This window comes from Ptychodera flava (genome assembly GCF_041260155.1).
Source record: "Ptychodera flava strain L36383 chromosome 23 unlocalized genomic scaffold, AS_Pfla_20210202 Scaffold_23__1_contigs__length_28996876_pilon, whole genome shotgun sequence".
NCBI classification, from domain to species: Eukaryota; Metazoa; Hemichordata; class Enteropneusta; family Ptychoderidae; genus Ptychodera; species Ptychodera flava.
The window spans coordinates 22,982,055-23,005,530 of NW_027248277.1; the positions used below are offsets into that span (position 1 = coordinate 22,982,055).

The 23,476-nt window shown below is 38.1% G+C and overlaps 3 protein-coding genes across 9 annotated transcripts in view; 1 reads left to right on the forward strand and 2 right to left on the reverse strand.

The window, feature by feature from the left end:
• Positions 1-23,476, forward strand: part of LOC139123625 (zinc finger protein 85-like) — a 75,959-nt gene that overhangs the window by 40,786 nt on the left and 11,697 nt on the right. The gene's annotated exons all lie outside the window — the stretch shown is intronic.
• The window catches only part of LOC139123626 (zinc finger protein 85-like), a 24,341-nt gene continuing 865 nt past the window's right edge, over positions 1-23,476 (reverse strand). Inside the window, exons 1-3 of one of the 2 annotated variants that reach the window (XM_070689790.1) lie at positions 7,349-7,445; positions 4,011-5,597; positions 1-2,176 (exon numbers count right to left, since the gene is read on the reverse strand). In XM_070689790.1, coding sequence (XP_070545891.1) covers positions 1,742-2,176; positions 4,011-5,597; positions 7,349-7,417 — 2,091 coding nt within the window. In that variant the 5' untranslated portion in view covers positions 7,418-7,445 and the 3' untranslated portion in view covers positions 1-1,741. Of the gene's footprint in view, positions 2,177-4,010; positions 5,598-7,348; positions 7,446-23,476 lie in introns of those variants that run through there. The other variant, XM_070689792.1, reaches the window with a different exon arrangement.
• Positions 18,908-22,470, reverse strand: LOC139123628 (uncharacterized). Of its 5 annotated transcripts, none has more exons than XM_070689795.1 (3): positions 21,942-22,470; positions 20,751-20,867; positions 18,908-20,303 (listed from the first exon to the last, which is right to left on the reverse strand). In XM_070689795.1, exons 2-3 carry the CDS (start codon positions 20,761-20,763, stop codon positions 19,297-19,299), a joined length of 1,020 nt encoding a protein of 339 aa, XP_070545896.1. In that variant the 5' UTR covers positions 20,764-20,867; positions 21,942-22,470; the 3' UTR covers positions 18,908-19,296. The 5 variants fall into 5 exon arrangements, with proteins under 5 accessions (XP_070545896.1, XP_070545899.1, XP_070545895.1 ...); XM_070689798.1 differs by having other exon boundaries at positions 20,751-20,940; positions 21,559-22,470; XM_070689794.1 differs by having other exon boundaries at positions 20,751-20,870; positions 21,942-22,469.

A 23,476-nucleotide genomic window follows, 5' to 3' on the forward strand; every position in this document is an offset into this window, starting at 1 on the left:
TTTGTACAAACGTGAAGTGTTTTTTATTAAACTAATAATTGTCACAACTAGCAAATTTTAGTCAGCCCACTATTTGCCTGCTGCTGACTATATTATACATCCATGGTAATGCTGGTGTAGTGGTATGTGTGTTTGAACTAATGATCTCTCCAGAAATATGTATGTTAAATCTTGCCCGTTTTGACCTTTGACCCGTTGTGAGCAAGCAGGTGCAACGAGCGTAAAGTTGGCGTCATACTCATCCTCAGCCTCAGTGGTCACGCGAAAATAAGGATGAGGATTACACTACAGCGTCAGCTTCACCGGCATCAGATCAATTATTCCTGAATGCGTCTGATGAAATTATAGGTGTAAAAACAACTTTAAAAATGTGCTCAAAGTTGTATATCACTGTAAATGTTAATCAAAACACAGTGGGGTTTGTATTTCATAATTTAGTAACCTCTCCTCTTAATATTCGTTTCTCACTATGTAGTTACAACGCAACATTCTCAGCCCTTAAAGTTCAAAGGTTATATGTATAATACCTTGACTTTTCAGGCCTCAAGTCATAGTTTTAGCATTTAATTGTTTTATATGTCCTCTGAATAATTAGGACTTTCATACCGCCTCTCATGGTGGCGATTTTTACACATTTCGGATCATGTATACCCTTTTTGCACCAATTTTTGGAAAATCTTAACGCAAGAGTTGAGAGGATACCAACAAACACATCCATTGATCTATGGACTGAAAATTAAGAATATTTCCAAAAACCTAGCCTGTATGAGATATTCTAACGATTAAAAATAACCTGCGAATCAGTTTTACGATTCAAAAGAAAGTTGAGAAAGAATGGAGTTGTTATTTTCTTAAGTTATGGGCAAATTTTATCATTTATCCATCATCGGGTAGCGTAACTTCGGCAATCTTCGGATACGATGCTGAAGCTGACGTTGAGTAGCATCATTTTCAGCGTCAGCTCGAAAGGTCACCTGAGGCTGAGGATGAGGATAAGGATGACGCCAACTTTATGCTCATAAGCAGATGAGGTTTAAGCATGCAATGTCTGAATTCTTTCCCACAAGTCTGACAGAATGCTCAATGTGAAAAACTTTCAAATGGCTATGCCGGAGATTTGTGTATGAAATCCTTTCTTGAGTTTTCCACACATGTGAAGTTTTTGTGTATCCTCTATGGTGTCCTTTCACATAGTGTTGTACATCCCGATGAACAGAAAAATCGTTCCTATTTTTTGACTGCACCTAATCAAAATTAGAAACTCTCATGGCAAACTGAATATTTTAGATTAGACTGTCTGTGCTTAACAAATGCTTCACCTGTTAATTAAGGTCAGACTTTCCTATATTCCTATAATAATAATTGGCTCTGCGTGTGATTTTACAGATCATTTTCTGTGAAAAACTTATAATAATTGGCTCTGCGTGTGATTTTACAGATCATTTTCCTATATTCCTATAATAGTAATTGGCTCTGCGTGTGATTTTACAGATCATTTTCCTATATTCCTATAATAATAATTGGCTCTGCGTGTGATTTTACAGATCATTTTCTGTGAAAAACTTATAATAACAGTGATCACACAAACTTCATTGCTTTGCATGAATGCCATAGCCTATAGATGTAAAAATATATCAAAGTTTTCATAAAAAAACAAATATTATCTCTTTTGGGCTCGTTCATGCATATCAGCTTGCCTACTGAGATGAAAATTTTGCAAGAATTGCTTCTCACAGATATATCACTCGTTGATCTCAAACTCTGCTGAATGATTATCAAAGAAATGTTGTTGCTTTTCTTTGACTGGAATACTTGTTCCACAATAGTGACACCTGCGTCTGGAGCTCGTCTCCGCTTCATCCAAGCTGATGGGTTTTTTGAACGGAAATCCACACATAGTGCATGCAGTTAGGATGGTCTCAGAACATTTTTGGGGCGTTTCCTTTCTTTTTCTCTGTTTCTTACTCGGCTTTTTGGCAGGAAACTTGTGCTTTTTCACAGCATTTGTCTTCCTTTTCTTGGAGTTACCAGGCGCTGTAGTAGTACTGCCTTTTCTCTTATCCATTGACTTTCGCTGATTGGCGTTGTTTCCTGTATCTGAAGAGGACTGATTTGTATCTGTTACTATGGCAACACCAATTGTTGATCCAGATGAACCATTCTGACTAATATCCGTCTGGAATAATAAAGGATGAAAAAATTCAGTAAATTGGAGTCAAACTCACAAGGTACATGAACAGCACCCAGTCAGTCACCTAACAAAGCCATCACATTGAAAACTACTTGGCCAAATCCCCACCCTAAAAAAAAAATACCGCAATTATACGGTGTCGCTCACATTTGATCAGAATTGGTACATACCAGTATGGGGTACCAAAGATCAACAATAAATGTTGTTTCTATCTGTTCAGTGCAGGAAAATTCTACGTTGATGTTATGACAATGATTTCTGCAATGTACAACCAGAAAGACAACAAGAAATATTTAAACCACAAAAACAAGAATGACAAAAGTTGGACATGCTGCTACAGAGAAATGGATGTTTTGATCAAAAATTGTCCTAAAAACACAAATATTGAAATTTCACCACATTTTTTGCAAACAGCTTCTCAGCTTGTCAAAAGATGATCTGCATCATTTTGCAGAATCTATCAGCAATATAAATCACTAGGCCATATGTATGTTGTAGTTACAGCACGCAATCTTATTTTTGCTAGTGGTATGGATGTATATTGTATCCTCAGACAGTGTCGAACTAAAAAAAATTATAAATCTGAAAATTTACTCAGAAAAAAAAAATTAGCACAGCTTTTCTCATTTGGAAAACAATTTTTTTTTGAAATTTACAATTGTAAAAAAATGTTCACAATTTGATTGTGACCACCCCTTTCCAAGATCTAATGGTCCGTCCCTTAGTTTGAGCAGGTCTGTTAATATGTAACAGTTCATAAACAATGACAGGAAATGACTCAAGGTCAGTGGAGTATCCTGCTTCAGTCATTGGCATGCCACTACTCCTGAACATTTGCAGAATTTCCCTTTTTCTTACCTCATTTGCACATTTTTGACACTGACACGTTCATTTGAACAACATAACATCTCAACCCCTGCATCTACCTGTACACCAAATACTGAGATGACAACTTAGGCGATATGGGAGCTTTTGCGTGTGACGGACATACATCCGCACATACCGGTACATACCCACATACCGGTACATACAAACAGACATACAGACGCCACTGACTCACCATATATGCTCTTTTTGGTATTTATATAAATACAAAATATGAGCCTAAAAAAGAGTGGTTAAATTACCAGGCTATAATTCACAGTCGTTTTAGTGTACACACTGTTGTAAAGGCATTCTGAATTTCACACATTGTATTTTGAGGGAATGTGTTTTTCTGATTCCAAAGTTAGCACGGAAACCCCTCATTTTTATTTTCTATGATGCAACAGAACAGTTTGAAGTTTCCTGAGAACAGTCATGGACACCACTTTCCACAGACTCCACTTTTTGTTCAAAATTTTGATAAAAAATCAGAAAAAATGTTTGGAAGTGAAAACAGCCTAGGATTTGAAATATCCCAACTTAATACATTTCTAGGTACCTGAAATACAACTTGTGAGTCAAAAAATTGTCAGGTGGTCGACGATATTTTTAATTTGGCAGATTTACAGAGGGAAACTATTCAGTTTGAACTGGAATTTAACGCCAGTACTGACTACCAAAATGTAAAGATGAATAACTTTAGCTAGGTTTACAAACACAGAACATTTTGCCGTGACACTTAATTCCAAAGCATTTAAGAGATCATGATGTAAAACTCTTGCTGTGACGAAAAGTCCACTTTTTACCCACAATGCCTATAAATACCACCTAGTTTGCCCGCCACTACAAGCTAATTGTGAATTATGGGGTACAATCACTTCCATAGCATCACTGGTATACAGGTTTTCGTCTCTAACCAAATCATACTTTATCCAGGACAGAATTAAGACTTTACCTTTTTGACCTCTGACTTTTTGACCTTTGACTTGTTGTGAACTCTGAGATGAGATTTAAGCCGTGAGAAATGACGAAACTCTCTCTCACAAATCTGACACTTCACAGGGTGTTCACTGTGAAACACTCTCAAATGGGCGTTCAGCAGTTTCTTTGTATGAAATCCCTTGTCACACTTTTCACACATCAGAAGATTTTTGTCGCCGCTGTGGTGTCGTTCCACATGATGTCGCAGCTCCCTCGGCACGGAAAACTCTTTCTCGCACTCACTGCATTGATATTTTAATTTGGTGTGGAACCGCTGGATGTGAGACCGGAGACTGTTCGCATTGAGCAATTGCTTGCCACATTCCTTGCACTCCAATTTGGATCTGTCAATGTGGCGCTGCATGTGCACTGTCAGATCACATTTCCTGACGATCTTATAATCGCAGTAGTCGCACTTGTACTGCTTTTTCTGATGCAAAAGTTTGTGAGTTCTAAGACACTCCTCAGTCTTTGAGATAGCTCCGCAAATATCGCAAGTATAAGTTTTCTCTGGCTCGTGCATCTGCAGGTGACAACTGAGGTCATAATATCGCAAGAATTGCTTCTCACAGATGTGGCACTCATAGATTTTTATTTCCGCAACATGTTCATCGAGCATATGTTGTTGCCACTGCTTGAATGGAAAACTCACACCACAAATGTGACATCTGTGTCCGGGGCACTGCGCCCTCTGTTGATGAACTTCCAATCCATGGGGATTTCTAAAAGAAAATCCACACTTGTCACATAAATTTGGTTTTGTCTCGTAAAACTCTTTGAACACCTTCTGAATTCCTCTGCGGTGTTTCTCGGGATCACTTGGCGAAAATTTGTAGTATCTGAGGTGTCGGTTTTTTTGAGCGATTTTCCTTTTTCTACGCTGTTTTCTTACCAAATCTGTATTATTACTTGGTGTGCTCTCTTTATTTGATGAACATCTTTCTTCCCTTTCCGTTCTGTCATTAACGGGAGATGCGGTGTCTCTCTTCACAGGACAATTTTCTTTCATGTCTACCATGTCATTCACGGGACTTCCTGCCTTCCCGGTAGCATCGTCCTTACTTTCATGCTGTCCTTCTTCGCCTGCACTGTTTGACGCCCCAGAGTCGTCATCATCATCGTTTGAAATACTGTCATCCTCCAAAGCACCACACATCATGCTTTGCAACAGGGCAACAGCATCCCCCTCCTCACACACCGACCTTTGCTCAATATCGGCCATATTGCCTGTATTTGAAGACGACACACTGGTCCCCGTTACCATGGTGACACCAGCTGCATTTTCCTTCGTCGAGTGGTTAGCTGGCATCTCATCGTATGAAGTCTGTAGTGCACTTCTCAGTAATATTTGTTGTCCACATCCATTGTCCTCTGCAATCCAATAATTGGTTTGCGTTTCAATGTTTCTCCCTATTCTGAGAACATCCTGTTGTTTTATTTTCAGTCCAGAGGAACAGAACTCTTTCAGGAAGACTTCACTTCCCATAAAACTGGAACAGATTCCATCTTCTGAGACAAGGATAAACACTTGACATCCAAGTTTTTCCATTAATTCTTCTCCCTGGAAAAAGATACACATTATTTAGTTTACTTTGATTGAAAAATGACATGTGAAATGCTAACATACCGTATAAAGGAGCAGGATATCTAGCAGTAAAATGTCAAACTTGAGGAACATTTCAATGGAAAACTAAGAGCCAACACCGTTTAACCCTTTGAGTGCCAAAGTCAATTTTTGCAGCCTAAAGTCAAAATTTTTCACATTTTGGCCACAACTTTGATAAGAAACTGTAGCCAATGAAATGTAATATCATTTGGTCCAAAATTATCAAAATAATTACTTAAAACTTCATAAAAGTTGGTAAAATGTTGGACTAAATTTTGGCGGGAAAAATTACAGCACTCAAAGGGTTAACGTCAACAAGGACTAATGAGAAAACTTGGGATTGAGGACTGCCCCTTCAAGGTCCATGCACCTGTAAAATGGTCACCATCCTTGTGTTAACTGTATGGAGAAAAATAACATTTTCTGTTTTTGAAAAACTATGGCAGACAAGAAAAAACTTGTAAAAGTTTGAGGGTCCAAATACATGTCCCAAAGGCGCACTCTACTTTGAACACGATTGATAAAATACCATAAATACATACTCTTCATTGATGTAGGCCAAACGTAGTGCTCACTGACAACAGAAAGTAATTTCGATGAAAAACTCAAAAGTATACTGTATATTGAAACAACTCGGCATTTCAACAAGTTCAAAATCCCTGCTGAAAATCCAGAATACCTAACGCTCCAATGGCACTTACAGGCACACAGTCCATGTAGCCGACAATGAGATGCAAATGATATGCGGTCAAGGTCCCCTCGACTAACTTTCAGCTGGTTCTTCACTTTCTACGAATTTTATAGTATTTTATACTAAGGCACAGACTTATTCTACCTTCAACTTCAAACTGATAGTGGTTTTGTAGCTCATTCTTTACTATTTTTCATAGTTTTTAGTAGCCGGTAACAGACACTTCGTGTTCGTGTCGGCTACATGGACGATCTGCCCACTTACCAGAAAGGATAGGGAACAGGGCAGATGACGTAGTATCAATTTTGAAAGTTCACACACACAGAATGCACACAGTGCAGAGGTAGCACTGCAGACAGTATCCTACTTGTGAGATAGATTGAGAGGTTTCAGCACACTGTCACCACTAGAGGGACCATGCTTGCACTGACATACAAAGGTTGTAATGGGAGGTCTGTGTGTTCCCGGCGTTATACGGCCTCCACCACAGCCCTGCAATGGTCCATGGAGATATAAACTGGGGTATCTGCAGCGAGATTCAAAATGGCGATCTCCATGGGTAAACAAACAACTTGTCGAGTACATTATGTTTCAGAAAACGAGCGGTTTTGGACGTTAGAAGAAGTTAATCGCATCATTTTTTGGGTCGGTTAGGAGGTAAAGGTAGGCAGCGAAAAGGAGTTTGCCCCGATAGAGCAGAGTTTCGGCCAAAAAGACCGTTTCTTCGTTGCGGTCCGGATCCGGACCTCAGAGACCCCAGTTTATCTCCATAGACCGTTGCAGCGCTGTGGTGGAGGCCGTATAACGCCGGGAACACACAGACCTGCACGCAGGGCTATGATGGAGGCCGTATAACTCCGGGAACACACAGACCTGTACGCAGGGCTAGCGATGGATATGCCAGTCTGCAACAACCGGCATGCTGTCGGCACGACAAAATGCCCGATTTGCAAAGTGCGCGATTTGAGAAATGGATTTTTGAGGATTTAGCATGCATGTCTGAACTTGTACTTACCCGATCGAAAAGTGAATTTATCATATCCATCCTTGACGGCAGAGAAGCAGATACGTTTTCTCCTGCCATTGTCGACACTCACCAGGCAGCGGGTGGGCTGACTTGCAGCAGTTTCGAAGGTTGTAGCTGGTTGGCCGATTCAAATTATATAATTTGCATATGTGCATAATTTACCTAGAAGCAGTAATGCATTGACGGTTGTGGGCTCTGTTCAATGTTGTCAATTAAACCACAGTAGTAAAAAATTGGGATAAGCTAAGTGTTCTTAACTATTTGTGCGTCTATTTTTTTTAAATGTAAATTTGGTACGCTTGTTCTACACTTGTTTTTTTTTTTTTGAGGGATTGTGTTGTTCACGACAGCTTGTTCATGCTTTAAACTTGCGTTCTTTTCTGTTGATCATAGCTAGGCTTTTTCTGTGTTGAGCACTGTTGATTGTGTTGATCACAGGCTTTTCTGTGTTGAGCAGTGTTGATCACAGGCTTTTCTGTGTTGAGCACTGTTGATCATGTTGATCAGTGTTAATCACAGGCTTTTCTGTGTTGAGCAGTGTTGATCATAGCTAGGCTTTTTCTGTGTTGAGCACTGTTGATCATGTTGATCAGTGTTGATCACAGGCTTTTCTGTGTTGAGCACTGTTGATTATGTTGATCACAGGCTTTTCTGTGTTGAGCACTGTTGATCACAGCTAGGCTTTTTCTGTGTTGAGCACTGTTGATCACAGCTAGGCTTTTTCTGTGTTGAGCACTGTTGATCATGTTGATCAGTGTTGATCACAGGCTTTTCTGTGTTGAGCACTGTTGATCAGTGTTGATCACAGGCTTTTCTGTGTTGAGCACTGTTGATCATAGCTAGGCTTTTTCTGTGTTGAGCAGTGTTGATCAGTGTTGATCACAGGCTTTTCTGTGTTGAGCACTGTTGATCGTGTTGATCACAGGCTTTTTCTGTGTTGAGCAGTGTTGATCATGTTGATCAGTGTTGATCACAGGCTTTTCTGTGTTGAGCACTGTTGATCACAGCTAGGCTTTTTCTGTGTTGAGCACTGTTGATCATGTTGATCAGTGTTGATCACAGGCTTTTCTGTGTTGAGCACTGTTGATCGTGTTGATCACAGGCTTTTCTGTGTTGAGCACTGTTGATCACAGCTAGGCTTTTTCTGTGTTGAGCAGTGTTGATCATGTTGATCAGTGTTGATCACAGGCTTTTCTGTGTTGAGCACTGTTGATCACAGCTAGGCTTTTTCTGTGTTGAGCACTGTTGATCACAGCTAGGCTTTTTCTGTGTTGAGCACTGCGCGATGTTGATCATGTTGATCAGTGTTGATCACAGGCTTTTCTGTGTTGAACTGTTGATGCAGCTAGGCTTTTTCTGTGTTGAGCACTGTTCATGTTGATCAGTGTTGATCACAGGCTTTTCTGTGTTGAGCACTTTTGATCGTGTTGATCACAGGCTTTTCTGTGTTGAGCACTGTTGATCACAGGCTTTTTCTGTGTTGAGCAGTGTTGATCATGTTGATCAGTGTTGATCACAGGCTTTTCTGTGTTGAGCACTGTTGATCACAGCTAGGCTTTTTCTGTGTTGAGCACTGTTGATCATGTTGATCAGTGTTGATCACAGGCTTTTCTGTGTTGAGCACTGTTTGCTAGGCTTTTTCTGTGTTGAGCACTGTTGATCATGTTGATCAGTGTTGAGCACTGTTGATCATGTTGATCAGTGTTGATCACAGGCTTTTCTGTGTTGAGCACTGTTGATCACAGCTAGGCTTTTTCTGTGTTGAGCAGTGTTGATCATGTTGATCAGTGTTGATCACAGGCTTTTCTGTGTTGAGCACTGTTGATCACAGTTAGGCTTTTCTGTGTTGAGCACTGTTGATCATGTTGATCAGTGTTGATCACAGGCTTTTCTGTGTTGAGCACTGTTGATCACAGCTAGGCTTTTTCTGTGTTGAGCAGTGTTGATCATGTTGATCAGTGTTGATCACAGGCTTTTCTGTGTTGATCACAGGCTTTTCTGTGTTGAGCACTGTTGATCACAGCTAGGCTTTTTTCTGTGTTGAGCAGTGTTGATCATGTTGATCAGTGTTGATCACAGGCTTTTCTTTGTTGAGCACTGTTGATCGTGTTGATCACAGGCTTTTTCTGTGTTGAGCAGTGTTGATCATGTTGATCAGTGTTGATCACAGGCTTTTCTGTGTTGAGCACTGTAGATCACAGCTAGGCTTTTTCTGTGTTGAGCACTGTTGATCATGTTGATCAGTGTTGATCACAGGCTTTTCTGTGTTGAGCACTGTTGATCACAGCATAGACTCGAGAGAAATCTCGAGGGTCTATGATCACAGCTAGGCTTTCAGGGCTTTTTCTGCTGTTTTGAGCACTGTTGAACATGTAAGTAAAATTTGCCAACGAACATAACACGCTACCTTAAGTGTGGTTTCAACAGAATATGACTTGATTTCCATCATGACATCGAGTGAAAAATATAGGCAAAAGTTACAGCTACTGTGACTTCAACAGTGCCAGCATGGTAGAGTTGACTTTTCAGATCCTCAGATTCAGATCCTCAGATCTCAGACCTCAGATCCTATAACTTCAAACGCAGATTCGGAATTAAATAAATAAAATATAATTTAGATTTGAAAAGGCTTTAGAAATTATTTTATTTCTATCTTGTATCTTGAACTTAAAAACTTCGATCTCAGAATCAGAATGTCATCAGTCGAAGACACGGTGCGCAATGACTCCACTTGTTATGTCATCACGTGAACGTTCCCTCACAGAGATCAACACACCCGCGATCCAAACCATCAAGACCGCGATGATCATGTAAATGCTGGCTATCGACAGTCCGTATTTTACCATCGTTCGTAATATTGATGGCGAGGAAACTAACCAATCTATGTTGGAGGCCAGTTACCCAGGGCTAAATCAGAATTCAGGGGTCGGAAGAAGCAAATTAGCTAATCTGTAATTGTAGACCCGTGTTCGTTGAAACTTGTTGAGCGAAAACGTTTACGTAGACTTGTTTTATTTTCATAACTGCCTTGTACATGTCATATTCAAATCATTTAATTTAATATTGCAATCATACTGTTAATACGGGTATTGTAAAAGGCTTGTAAATTCGAATCTGCATCTGAAGCTATAGGATCTGAAATCTGAGATCTGAGGATCTGAATCTGAGGATCTGAGGATCTGAATCTGAGGATCTGAGGATCTGAATCTGAGGATCTGAAAAGTCAACTCTACCGTGCCAGCATATCTATTAAAGCTTAGTCAGTGTTCTCGCTAAAACTTAAAAGCCGGCTGGGCAGCCGGCAAAAACAACGGGCAAAAAACAACCGCCTGGTTTGACTAAAAGTCGTGTACGTGACTTACCGGCTACTTTCAGAAGTTTCATCACCCAAAATTGTTACTTAAGTATTTTTGTGATCTTAAATTATATGTTGAAGAGTAAATGGCGAGAAAGCTTGAAAATCGCAAAGACGATCCCACTAAAACTCGTGTGAGCCGCATTTACAGTGCTTATTTGAATGTCATGACCTTGTAGAATTACCTGAATGCGTGCATACAGCCAATCACAGCGTCTGTTTTAAACAGAAGATTTGTAACGCATTGGGATTCCATGCGTGGGAGATGTAACCCATGCTATGATTGGTCATCGTGTTGTCATTGCAACAAGAGGACGTAATTCTTCGTCACATGAACAAACAATCATGGCGTTTTAAGTTCAGCGGTGGGAAAAAGAATTCCCAGCATATCAACTTTTCGTAAGAGACTAAAAAGAATGAAAGTAAGTACCACAATTATGTTTCAATTCAAGGGTTTTTCATATGAACTCACAAGGTAAATAAAGTGTGCATTGCCGATCGCGCCCCACTAAGCTGTATCGATGATAGATCATGCACGTAAAATAAATCACTTTAATCATTTTATTGCGTAACAACACACTTCGGAAAGTGCAGTATAGCAAGACAATAAACTATACATTAAATGAAACATTCTTGTTGATGTCTTTACCTTCGGCTGCTGGGGGAACTAAAGTCTTTCTAATATACTTCATTAGAGACAATGTGTCGTCTGAACTTAAAATATACAAAAACTTCTCTCTTTCATTTAAACTATCAAACATTGGATAATACAGATTCATTGCAGAAAAGAGAACTTCTCTATCACTACATCTTCGACAGAAGTTTTACAAAACTTACAATATCTTGATTCAGGTGGAATTCTTGGTTTTGACCTTCTACCCAACTCTATTTGTAAACAGTGATCAGAAATACGAAGTTTTGTGACCAATTTTTTGCAGTTAATGTTCTTAATATCTAGTAAGTAATTTTCTAAACCAAATTTAGTTTTAAATTCTCTGTATGTTCTGAGCTTATTGTTTCCCTTCCCAAGAGTCTTGTTATCATTGAATAAGTCACTGTACCAAGAAGCTTGATAATGTTTGCGTAAGTTATTCTGAACAGTTTTAACAGTCATATTAATATTACAAACAGCTGACCAAATATTACTCTCGCTATAAGTATCAAGTATGTTTTGAATAATAAATGTCGGGTCGGGCGGGATGTTGAACGTCTACTTGTACACGGACCCGTCCGATTGAAATAATGTGCATCGCGATCGATCGTATTACATGTACAAGAACACTTGGTTTACGGAGTTTGTTCACTTCGAAGTGGTTTTAATTTCACATGTCTAATCGAGGAAGCCGGTCAATGTGCTTTGAACTTACAGAAACGAGCGTATACGTAACTTGTAGGACGGAATGATCACAGCATTCTAATAAAACTTGGAAGTTCATGTAAGATGTTTTGGAGTAAAATTTCAAATAAAAACGTACCAATTATATTTATTTAATCATGTGTGTGTTCCTACTGTTTTACTTTTTTTGTATTACTATTTCATTTTTTGTAGTTCATGTACCGGGTATAATTTTTTTTAAAGTAGTGACTGGACAAGAAGTTACAAACAGCTAATATCAGTAAATTGAAAGGGACAAAGTCACTATCTTTTGACCTTTTTTAATTTTAACAAGCGACCTAGCGGCCGATAGAGCTCCGCTGTGTTTGTGTAGAGAGTAACTATTTTTGACACATGTTGATGAAGAAGGTGGAAATCTTTGATAGCTCAATGCAATGGCCAGAAAAAAGTGGCCAAAATAAGCTGCAAAAATACACAATTTCATCATACTTTGAATATATCACATCGGATCATCCCTAAGAACATGTCAATCAAAGCTTTCCGATGAGTAGTTTTTTGAGAATGTAATTTTCTGACCAAAAATGGCAACATTGCCCCAAAAATACAAAATTACAGATTTCATCAGAAATTCAATATATTACTTGGCTCATCTGTAGAAACCTGTATACCAAATTTCAAAGCTATCAGAACAGTACTTTTTGAGAAACACACTTTTTGACCAAAAATGGCAAAAATTGCCCCAAAATTACAAAATTACTGATTTCATCATAATTTCAATGAATATCATTAAGGTGATCTGTAGGAACCTGTATACCAAATTGCAAAGCTATCAGATGAGTAGTTTTGGAAATACACATTTTTTGACCAAAAATGGCAAAAATTAACCCAAAATTACAAAATTGCAGATTTCATCATAATTTCAATAAATATCATTAAGTTTATCTGTAGGAACCTGTATACCAAATTTCAAAGCTATCAGATGAGCAGTTTTGGAAATACACATTTTTTGACCAACAATGGCAAAAATTGCCCCCAAAATACAAAATTACAGATTTCATCAGAAATTCAATATATATTACTAAGTTCATCTATAGAAACCTCTATATCAAATTTCAAAACTATCAGACCAGTACTTTTTGAAAAAAAACATTTTTTGACCAAAAATGGCAAAAATTGTCTAAAAAATGCAAATTTGCATATTTCTGCACAATTTGAACAAATCTGAAATAGATCATCCCTAGGGACATATGTACCAAATATCAAAGCTATCTGACTTGTAGTTTTGAAGATTTTTAAAGATTTTATACCAAAAATGACAAAAATTGCCTTAAAAATACAAATATGCAAATTTCACCACAATTTGAACAAATCTGACTGTAGTCACCCTAAGTAAACTGCATATTAAATTTAAAAGCAATCGGACAAGCGGTTTCAGAGAAGAAGATTTTTTTACCAAAAACAGCAGAAAATGCCCCAAAAATACAAATATGCAAATATCACCACAATTTGAACAAACTTAAGTGACGTCACCCCAAGTGAACTGCATATAAAATTTCAAAGCAATTGGACTTGCGGTTTCAGAGGAGAAGGCAATTGTTGACGGACGACGACGGACGACGACGGAAAATCAACCTATTTGATAAGCTCCGCGTCGCTGACAGCGGAGCTAAAAATACATTATTTTCTGGATAGTTTTATCAAATTACGATGGTACATAACTAGCGGAAAACCTCTCATTATGCTTAACGCCAGGAGAGTATTTATTCATTTATTTTATTTTAACGTTTTCTGCTACTTACTCTGTAGAATTTTAATAATGTTTTTTTTTATCTATATTTCAACTGTTTTCATTTTTTACTCAGCAGAAATTTTCTTCATTTTTAATCCATTTACGTTTTTAGCATATTATGATTATTTCTACATTTCTTGTTTGTCATGTTTTGCTGGTATTTTATCTATTTTAAATGTGTAAAGCGCACTGAGACGTATGTGTAGTGCGCTTTAAAGAAATAAATATTATTATTATTATTATTATTATTATTTTGTTCAACTCGCAGAAGACATGAACCATTTCTATTCCAGAGGTTTCAGTTATAGACAACTACTGCTACATTGTAACGAATGTTGTCCTTATCACTGTGCCAGCAGCCACACAGTAAAAACATTGTTACAAATGCCTGCACGATATGTTGCAGTTTGTATTCAAACATTCCTGACATGACCGTTATATCAGGCTCGGGTTAATACTAGCCTAGCGTTAACCCCTGACGAGAGGGTTTTTTTTATACAGTGTATGCAAGCGAGACCGAAGTTGTGTACCGTCAACCGTTTTTGAGACCTCTCTCCAAAAGTCTAACAACATCAGTAACTTGACACTAGCAACAATATTTGTGAAAAAGGGTAAAAAAGATAGTGACTTTGTCTCTTTAATAGTGGTTCATCAGATAAAGATGACGATGTTTGTGATGTACAGTTGATGATCATATTAAAAGTAAATGAATAATAATGTAACTGGAATGTGTCATTGTCAAACCAACGCAGATATTTCTTTAATAAAAAAATTACATTATTAAAAACTACCAAAACAACAAATTTTCATAGATCCATAGTAGATAAATTTTATAAAAATCAGGTATTTAAATGCCAACAAATCATCACAAATGGAAGCTCAAAATAAAAAAATCCTCAACGGTTGGGAGGGGGGGACACCCCGGGCCCCTTTCAAAACCCTCCCTCCCGCTCGGTCGCTGCGTTCCCTCGCCAGCTACTGTTTTTCCTTTTGCCGCCTGTGAAAAATCTTAGAGATAACCCTGAAATTACTAAATATCGCAAAACTAAGCCATCATAGTGGGCTGTAACTATAACTATGTCATATAACTATGACTGTTATGACTAACAGTCATAGTTCCTTGGTAAATTACATTGGGTAATGCAGAAAATTGACCAAAAAATAACATTAGGCCAAAACTAACTTTTAACTTATTTTAGACTTTATTATAGTCATCATTAAAGATATGAAAAAAACAGTACCTGGTGATTAAAAGATTTTTTTCTTTTAAGTCAAAACAAAAACTTAGTACAAATACAAGAAATACCATTTCAGCATAGACAGTAGAGACCACTGTCTATGGTTTCTGACACTATGTCCTTCACCTGCATCACAAGACGTGAACATACACTGTTGAGTACAAGTATTCTGTGAAAAAAATAATACAAATACAAGAAATACTATTTATGACTCTGTGTCCTTCACCTACATCACAAGACGTGAACATACTTGGTGATTAAAAGTATTCTTTAAAAAAATAATACAAATACAAGAAATACCGTTTATGACACTGTGTCCTTCACCTACATCACAAGACGTGAACATACTTGGTGATTAAAAGTATTCTTTGAAAAAAATATAATAAATACAAGAAATACCGTTTTTGACACTGTGTCCTTCACCTACATCACAAGACTTGAACATACTTGGTGATTAAAAGTATTCTTTGAAAAAAATAATACAATTACAAGAAATACCATCTATGACACTGTGTCCTTCACCTACATCACAAGACATGAATATATACCTGCTGATTAAAAGTATTCGTTGTAAAAATATACAAATACATGAAATACCGTTTATGACACTGTGTCCTTCACCTGCATCACAAGACGTGAACATACTTGGTGATTAAAAGTATTCTTTGAAAAAAATAATACAATTACAAGAAATACCGTTTATGACACTGTGTCCTTCACCTACATCACAAGACATGAATATATACCTGCTGATTAAAAGTATTCGTTGTAAAAATATACAAATACATGAAATACCGTTTATGACACTGTGTCCTTCACCTACATCACAAGACGTGAACATACCTGATGATTAAAAGTATTCTTTGAAAAAAATATAATAAATAACTTCACCTACATCACAAGACATGAATGGTACAGAGATGCTGTATGGGGATGGCCACAGAGCTACAGTTGAGTTTGTCAGACACTTTGACAAGTTTTTTGATTGTCTGAACCTCCGTAGTATGACTGAAGGATTCAAGAAGAGGAAACCAATCTTGCTGCCCTACAGATCTCCAAATGATGAGAGATTAAGAGTAAGTATTTGATTTTGTAATCAAATAATCAAATCACAGTAATCAAAACATTATGTGGCATTTATTTGCATGCTTTCTCAGTGAAAAAAAACTTGCACATGTAGGATCACTTCCATAGCTTAAGCTAGAGTAATTTAATGCTATGTTCTGTACTGTACTATCATTTTTAAACATTTTTAATACAAATTTTGAGCAAGGACACTTAATATGTTTCAATTGCTTACAGTGGCTGGAAACAGACTTCTTGAACTATCTACAGAACTGGGATGAGAGAGTTGAAGCAAGGGAACACATATCAAAGCAGAACAAGAACCTGATGAAATTAAGCAGAGAGACTTTAGAGGGTCTTCGAATGACAGGTATGTGTAATGGTAAAACAAGGTACAACCAGCCAGATAATTGAGCAAAATTTAGTGTTGACTATGATGTAATCCATATGCAATTACAATTTCCTGGTCATGTGAATATGGCTAATGTATCAATGAGGAAAAAAAAGGGTGTATAAAGAACAAGTCATTGACAATGACATAGTCCCCACTTGTAATAGGGGAGTATTAGTCTTGATGGGGCAGGGAAATGTGGTCATTAAGAAGTATCACTGGAGTGTATATGTTGAGATCTATGGGCACATAGGTCTATGTCGTTGTTCTCAATTTGAAACACATGAGGCATGTCTAAGTTATGGTTCTAAATCGGGAAAAAAGATCAGACCTATAGCTGTATTGGCCAGCCAAGCATATGCGCATAATAATGAGGTACAAGATGTGACATCTTAAGGTCTAATATCCTACCAGAATTGGAGGGTATGGAACTTGTGGTTACTGAGTTATGCATATATATGTATAATCAAGGTCAAAGGTCATAAGGTCACGTGACATTTTGAAAAAAATTGTATTGCTAATTAATCCCAATATGACAAAAATCAGACCTCTAGCTCTATTCGCTTGCCCAGAATTAGATGTGTGCATAATTAATGAGGTAAAGCGTGTGTCATAAGGTCTCCCACCCTACTAAATATAAAGGACATAGCTCTTGTGGTTACGTATTTATCGACATAAACGTATATTTCAGGTCAAAGGTCATCGAGGTCACATGACATTTGGTCAAAAATTTCTATCCTATAGTTATCCCTATATACCAAAAAACAGACATCCAGCTCTATGGGCTTGCTCATAATTAGATGTGCGCATAATTAATGAGGTACAGTATGAAGCATCATAAGGTCTCCCATCATACCATATATGAAGGGTGTACCACTTGTGGTTACTGAGTTATGGACAAATATGTATATTTGAGGTCAAAGGTCACCAAGGTCATGTGACATTTTGTCAAAAAAATTGTATTGCTAAGTTATCCCTATATACCAAAAATCAGACCTCTAGCTCTATTGACTCGCTCAAAATTAGATATGTGCATAATTAATGAGGTACAGTATGTGGCGTCACAAGCTGTCCCATCATACCATATATGAAGGGACTGAGGGTGTAGCACTTGTGGTTACTGAGTTATGGACAAATATGTATATTTGAGGTCAAAGGTCACCAAGGTCACGTTACATTTTGTCAAAATATCTGAGATATCTGCGTGAACTGATGGACTCACAGATGGACTCACGGACGGACATGACCCAATCTATAAGCCCCCTGGACTTCATCAGTGGGGACTAAAAACTGTGTCACTGCATCCTTTTTGCAATATGAATACGATGAGAAACTAAATTTTATTTTTCTTGGCCTTATACATGGGAGTCTATGGACTGCCTTATACATGGGAGTCTATGGACTGCCTTATACCGGTACATGGGAGTCTATGGACTGCCTTATACATGGGGGAGTCTATGGAGACTGCCTTATACATGGGAGTCTATGGACTGCCTTATACATGGGAGTCTATGGACTGCCTTATACATGGGAGTCTATGGAGACTGCCTTATACATGGGAGTCTATGGACTGCCTTATACATGGGAGTCTATGGAGAATGCCTTATACATGGGTGTCTATGGAGGTGAAAACAAAAAAGTCCTCTAACACGGCCAAAATTGATCGCATTGTGAAACAAATCGACGTGCATCTGTATGGGGTAGGGAACTATCCTTGTGCAAAGTTAGAAAGAAATTGACCTGGGCATGTCTGAGATATCTGCGTGAACGGACGGACGGACGGACGCACGAACATGACCAAACCTATAAGTCCCCCCGGACGGTGTCCGTGGGGACTAAAAAAGATACCATTTAGTACCAGTTTTTTTATATTAAATGTTCCTGTACAATTTGCATTGGATTTTAAGTATGCTGGCTGTGGTAATGTTTCTTTACATTTTCTTTTTTCACAGTCAAATCATGTGTTGACCTATCAAGATATTTGCTGGGAAGACCTGGGGTCCATTGCGTCCTTTCAGAGAAATTCAACCAGGATCCATTGGAGTCCTACTTCGGTAACCAGCGCAGATGAGGGGAGGGAATGAAGCACCATCCGTCTTGCAATTCTGCCAGAATGCCAATGCCCTACGACTCAAATCATCTCATCTGTTAGCTGTGAGAGGGGCCAATGTTACAACGTATGCTGATGCACTTATTGACGGTACAGCTTTACCACGACGCTCATATACAGATCGAAATAATCGTGGACACATATAGAAATTCATTGAATCTGAGGACTAGTGGGACAATGTTTCAGATAACATGCAACATTCCATTCTATGTGTATGTACTTGGACAGCTCTTCGAAAAAGAAAATGATGCAATAAACACACGTTTTTTAATACAAAACAAAATAACGTGGCTTTTATTGAATTACATACTTCCACTAAACTTAAAAAAATATATTGATTACAAATGTATTCACTTCCTGAGAATACACAAAAGAACAAAACTGAAATTCAAAGTTAAAATAAAACAGCTTGGCTTTCATTGCAAAAAGTACCGGTACTAGAACTTAAGATAAACAAAATTGTCAACTTCAAAGTTAAAATAGCTTGGCTTTTATTTCAAAAAATACTTGCACCTACAAAAGATCTTGATTACCAATGTATTATCTTCTGGAGAATACATGAACAAAACAAAACTAAGTTACCTATCGCACACTTGCTTTTGTTAGTTTCAATTGTCATTATCTTGTGAGCAATTGATAATATTATAGTATTCTAATCTGACTTTTGATTTTTGAGTTCTTTTCTAAGTGCTTTATTACTTCTATTCTTTGATCCTTCACCAACTTTGAATTCTTGTATCATTTTCCTGGCAGTGGAATGGCCCCTGATATTTATCCACATTTTAGCACACATTAACATCAGTTGCAAAGAACACTTCTCACTCAGTCCTATTGCCAGTTTGGACCAGTGCTCTAGAGTTGCCATGTCATCTAAAATTTCATCACTGACTAACTCATGAATATTGGAAGCATTGTTGCTCAACAAGACCCTATTATGTTTTCTTATGAAAAACTCCACCCGTCTAAAAAACAGATATGCTGTGTCATTCACAGTGTATAACCCTCCCCTATTTTCTTTATTAACCCATTCAGTGGTGTAGGAGAGAAATGTTGCAGCAGTCTGACCTGAACCCCTCATACCTTGAAGACATTTGACCATTGAGCTAAATTTAGGCCCACGCTTTTGTAGCTGTGATATCAATGCCATAGGTATATACCCACATGCATATCGAAGAATATTTTCTTCAACTGAACTCATGCTGCCATCACAGTTGCCATTAACTTTGATTACTTTTTGTCTCTGACTGACAAGACTTTCAAAAATATGCCTAGCTAGTAGCATCATAACTGGTGGCGAAACTTTCAACCCAGCTTTCTGGCAAAGTGTCCTCAAATGTTCACGTAATTCTGTTGAAGTTCTCAGTAAATGAAATGCCCTGAACATTGCTTCACGTCTACTTGATGTAAGGCGTTGTCGGTCACCAGCAACAACTGCTACCCACAGAGTTTTGACAACATTTTCCAGCTCACACTTTACAGTCGTGGGGTTTTCTGTCAGGACTTCACACAGAGTAGTTGCCATAGTCTTCACTTCTGCCACACCAGGCAAAGTTTTGCTGTTGAAGATGGAATTTGTCTTCAAAGGTTCCATGGCTGAGCAGACTATACTTGGTGCATCCTTGATAGCATCTTCAATCGTCATCAGTGATGTGGTCGTAGCTGATATTAGAATTGAGAGAGTATTTCGTAAATAAATCGTAGTAGGAAAATAATTACATTCATGACCTATAGAGATATCTAAAATTATTCATGTGTAGCATTTTGTTGTGAATTTTACCCTATATCTATCATATCACAATCTTACCTGCATAAGTTCACATCAGACAAAAAAATTCTACCCAACATTTACATCATAAAGAAGTTTTGAGTTTCCCCATTTTGCATTATGACAACAAGTAATAAAACTATTATCCTGGTACTACAGTAATCAGGAGATCAGATTTTAATATAGAGTAATTCATTAGTATATGTAAAAATAGTTTACTTAGATATCTCCCTCCCTTCTACTCTCTATGATATGACCAAGACAGTAGACTGTCTGTGATTTGACATTTATATTTGAAATTATCTTGTTTCCATGAACGATGACAAAAAAATGATTCTTACCTTTGTTGCCCATATCATGGTTTTGCAGTTGCTGGTTTTTAGGGCAAGCATAATCTGTAGCCTGACGTTTAGGTAGTTTGATACCATGTTTTACAACGTTCTCCTTTTGTGATTGATCTGCTGAAAAAAAATACATGTATTGGTCAGTGGAAATCACAAACTAGGCAGAACATTCACGTTCCGGACATAGCTGCAAATTGTAGCGCTACGGTGAGCGGTCGGTGATTTTTGGTTTTTGCGACTTCGCTCACCAGTAGCGCTACAAGGCCGATGGCCCTGGGGAGTATCATATAAGCGCGTCGTACTCGACCAGGCGTTTTGATGTGGAATGCAACATATTTACTGCATTTGGTCGTACCGATTTATCACTACTGAAGACTAAACAGTATACTGCACTAACTTTGACGTTTATGGGGTTTGGAATTTGTTCAACACGACGATCGCGTTCTGAAACATTGAGCGTGGGGCGTCGGTGTTTGTGGGAGCCGCCATTACCGGAAGTTGGTAATGACGGCTCCCAGAAATGTTTCGGAACGCGATCGTCGTGTTTGAACAAATTCCAACCCCATAAATGACAAAGTTAGTGCAGTATACTGTTTAGTCTTCAGTAGTGATAAATCGGTACGACCAAATGCAGTAAATATGTTGCATTCCACATCAAAACGCCTGGTCGAGTACGACGCGCTTATATGATACTAGTCCCCAGGGCCATCGGCCTTGTAGCGCTACTGGTGAGCGAAGTCGCAAAAACCAAAAATCACCGACCGCCTCACCGTAGCGCTACAATTTTGCAGCTAGTTCCGGACACTACTTTCTCAGCTTTGCTCATTTATTTCATAACGACCCCGATCTACCGACAACTCAATTGGGAGACCGGTGATGCCAAACTGAAAACCACATGCTCACAAATGAACGCCTCCGGACTCAACCTTTTACAAAAGAGATGAAGTTATTCTGAGGCAGGAGGTGATATAAAATAGGCGAACCATGGTTAAAATTCCAAATTGCATCACTGCCATCGGACTACATCATGTCATATCATAGAGTTACGGTAGAGTGCAGTGTAGTGGAGGGTTCACATTCAGTATGCGTTGTTCAGTGAAACTTTGTCGCCTGACAAGACGTGTCATTTTCTCGACCATCCCGTAAGTAAAGTTGACAAAATCAGCATGTGTAATTTAAATTACATACCAACAATCTTGTGGGCCTTCAGTAAATGTTGTTTGCAGCTCTGAATTCGACTGAATGATTTCTCACAAACGTCACATTTTACAGTCTTCGTGTCGATACGCCTCAAAAAATTTTCCAAATAACGCAAGTCCCGACGCTTCGTTGGTTGGGGCTGAAAATCATTCTCTTCTTCGCTGAACGAACTATCACAGTCGTTTCGTAATCATCAGTTTTTAAAGCAGAAAACACGTCGGCAAATTCACTTTCAGAGCTCGTGGCGTCCATCTTGACTGGCAGTGATCGCTTCACAGCTATTTTGCAGAGTCACATATGCGTGAGATCGCGATATTTTTTACGAAGACAGGAAGCCCTCGAAGTTAAAACTTCACGGGGATAATCTCGTTACCGGGAATCTGATTTAAGGATTACAACATAGGTTATTTGAAAAGAAATGCGGCAGAGACGCGTCCGTCTTCCCCCCTCCACTGTCTATGGCAAAACATATAGCAGGCTCCACAAGGATTGGGATTGCGTGCTATCCTAAAACCGTTGGGGCGGAGCCTGTCACTCAAACACACCAACCATCAGATCCAACCTTGGAAAATCGCTGCGAGTCAGCAGCAGCGGGTAGTTGAGAGCTGATGGCCTCTGACCTACGATGCTGAAGTTAGACTCGGTTTCGGATTTGGTTTCGGATTCAGTTTCGGATTCGGTTTCAGATTCGAATAACTGAGAATAGTTTTATATTTCCAGCTTATGTTATTATTTTTTCGAAGGATATGATAACTAGTCATACACAAGGAGATATTTTAACGAGATCACCTTACTGCACATGTAGCATGTATTTCATGACATAAATATTCGCACATAATCATAATTAATTTAGTTTAAAAAAAACAAAACACTTTAGGCAGTAGTGCAAGAAGCTGTAGGCATGATTACACCAGACAAAACTGCTGAAAATTAGACAAAATTTACAACTTATGAGCAATTATGGGCATTGTGCAGTTTGGACTATTCAAGCTAACTGTAGTACGCACAATACAAAGAAATGCATTCAATGCAATCTTTTATTACACAACATATTAACTGATAGTTTAGTCTTGGAGTTTAGTATCACACATTAGCATTACACCATGTGACATATATTGTGACATAGAAACAAATTAAAGTATAAATGTTTTTGTAAACGTCGTTTTCCTTGCTCGACACTTCCTTTCAATTTCGAATTAAAGTGCTTTGAAGTTTTCTGTAATGTATAACTTTTAACCATTTTAATTGTGAATATATGCACACAATTTATGCTGAGAAATATATACTACATCTGCCAACAGGTAATCCATTAAAACTTGTTCTTGACACACTTATTCATCTTTGCACACAAAAGTACTGTGGACTATTTTATTTTCACTAGAATTTATATTAGCTGAAAACAGATTTTCATTGTTTAACTGTGATCTTATTTTCACTGCGTCTAGTCTGGTTGCATTTTATTTTAGCCGATAAAAGGTCCAGGGAAAGTAACGAAAATATATTCCAAGTGAATAAAGTATTCC

Excerpts from the sequence above, each read along its gene's own strand:
- LOC139123628 (XM_070689798.1), bottom strand. The coding sequence starts at position 20,886 with ATGTATTTTTTTTCAGCAGATCAATCACAAAAGGAGAACGTTGTAAAA. Across the intron at positions 20,304-20,750 it reads CCATGATATGGGCAACAAAG|CTACGACCACATCACTGATG; the intron begins GTAAGAATCATT and ends TTCTAATATCAG.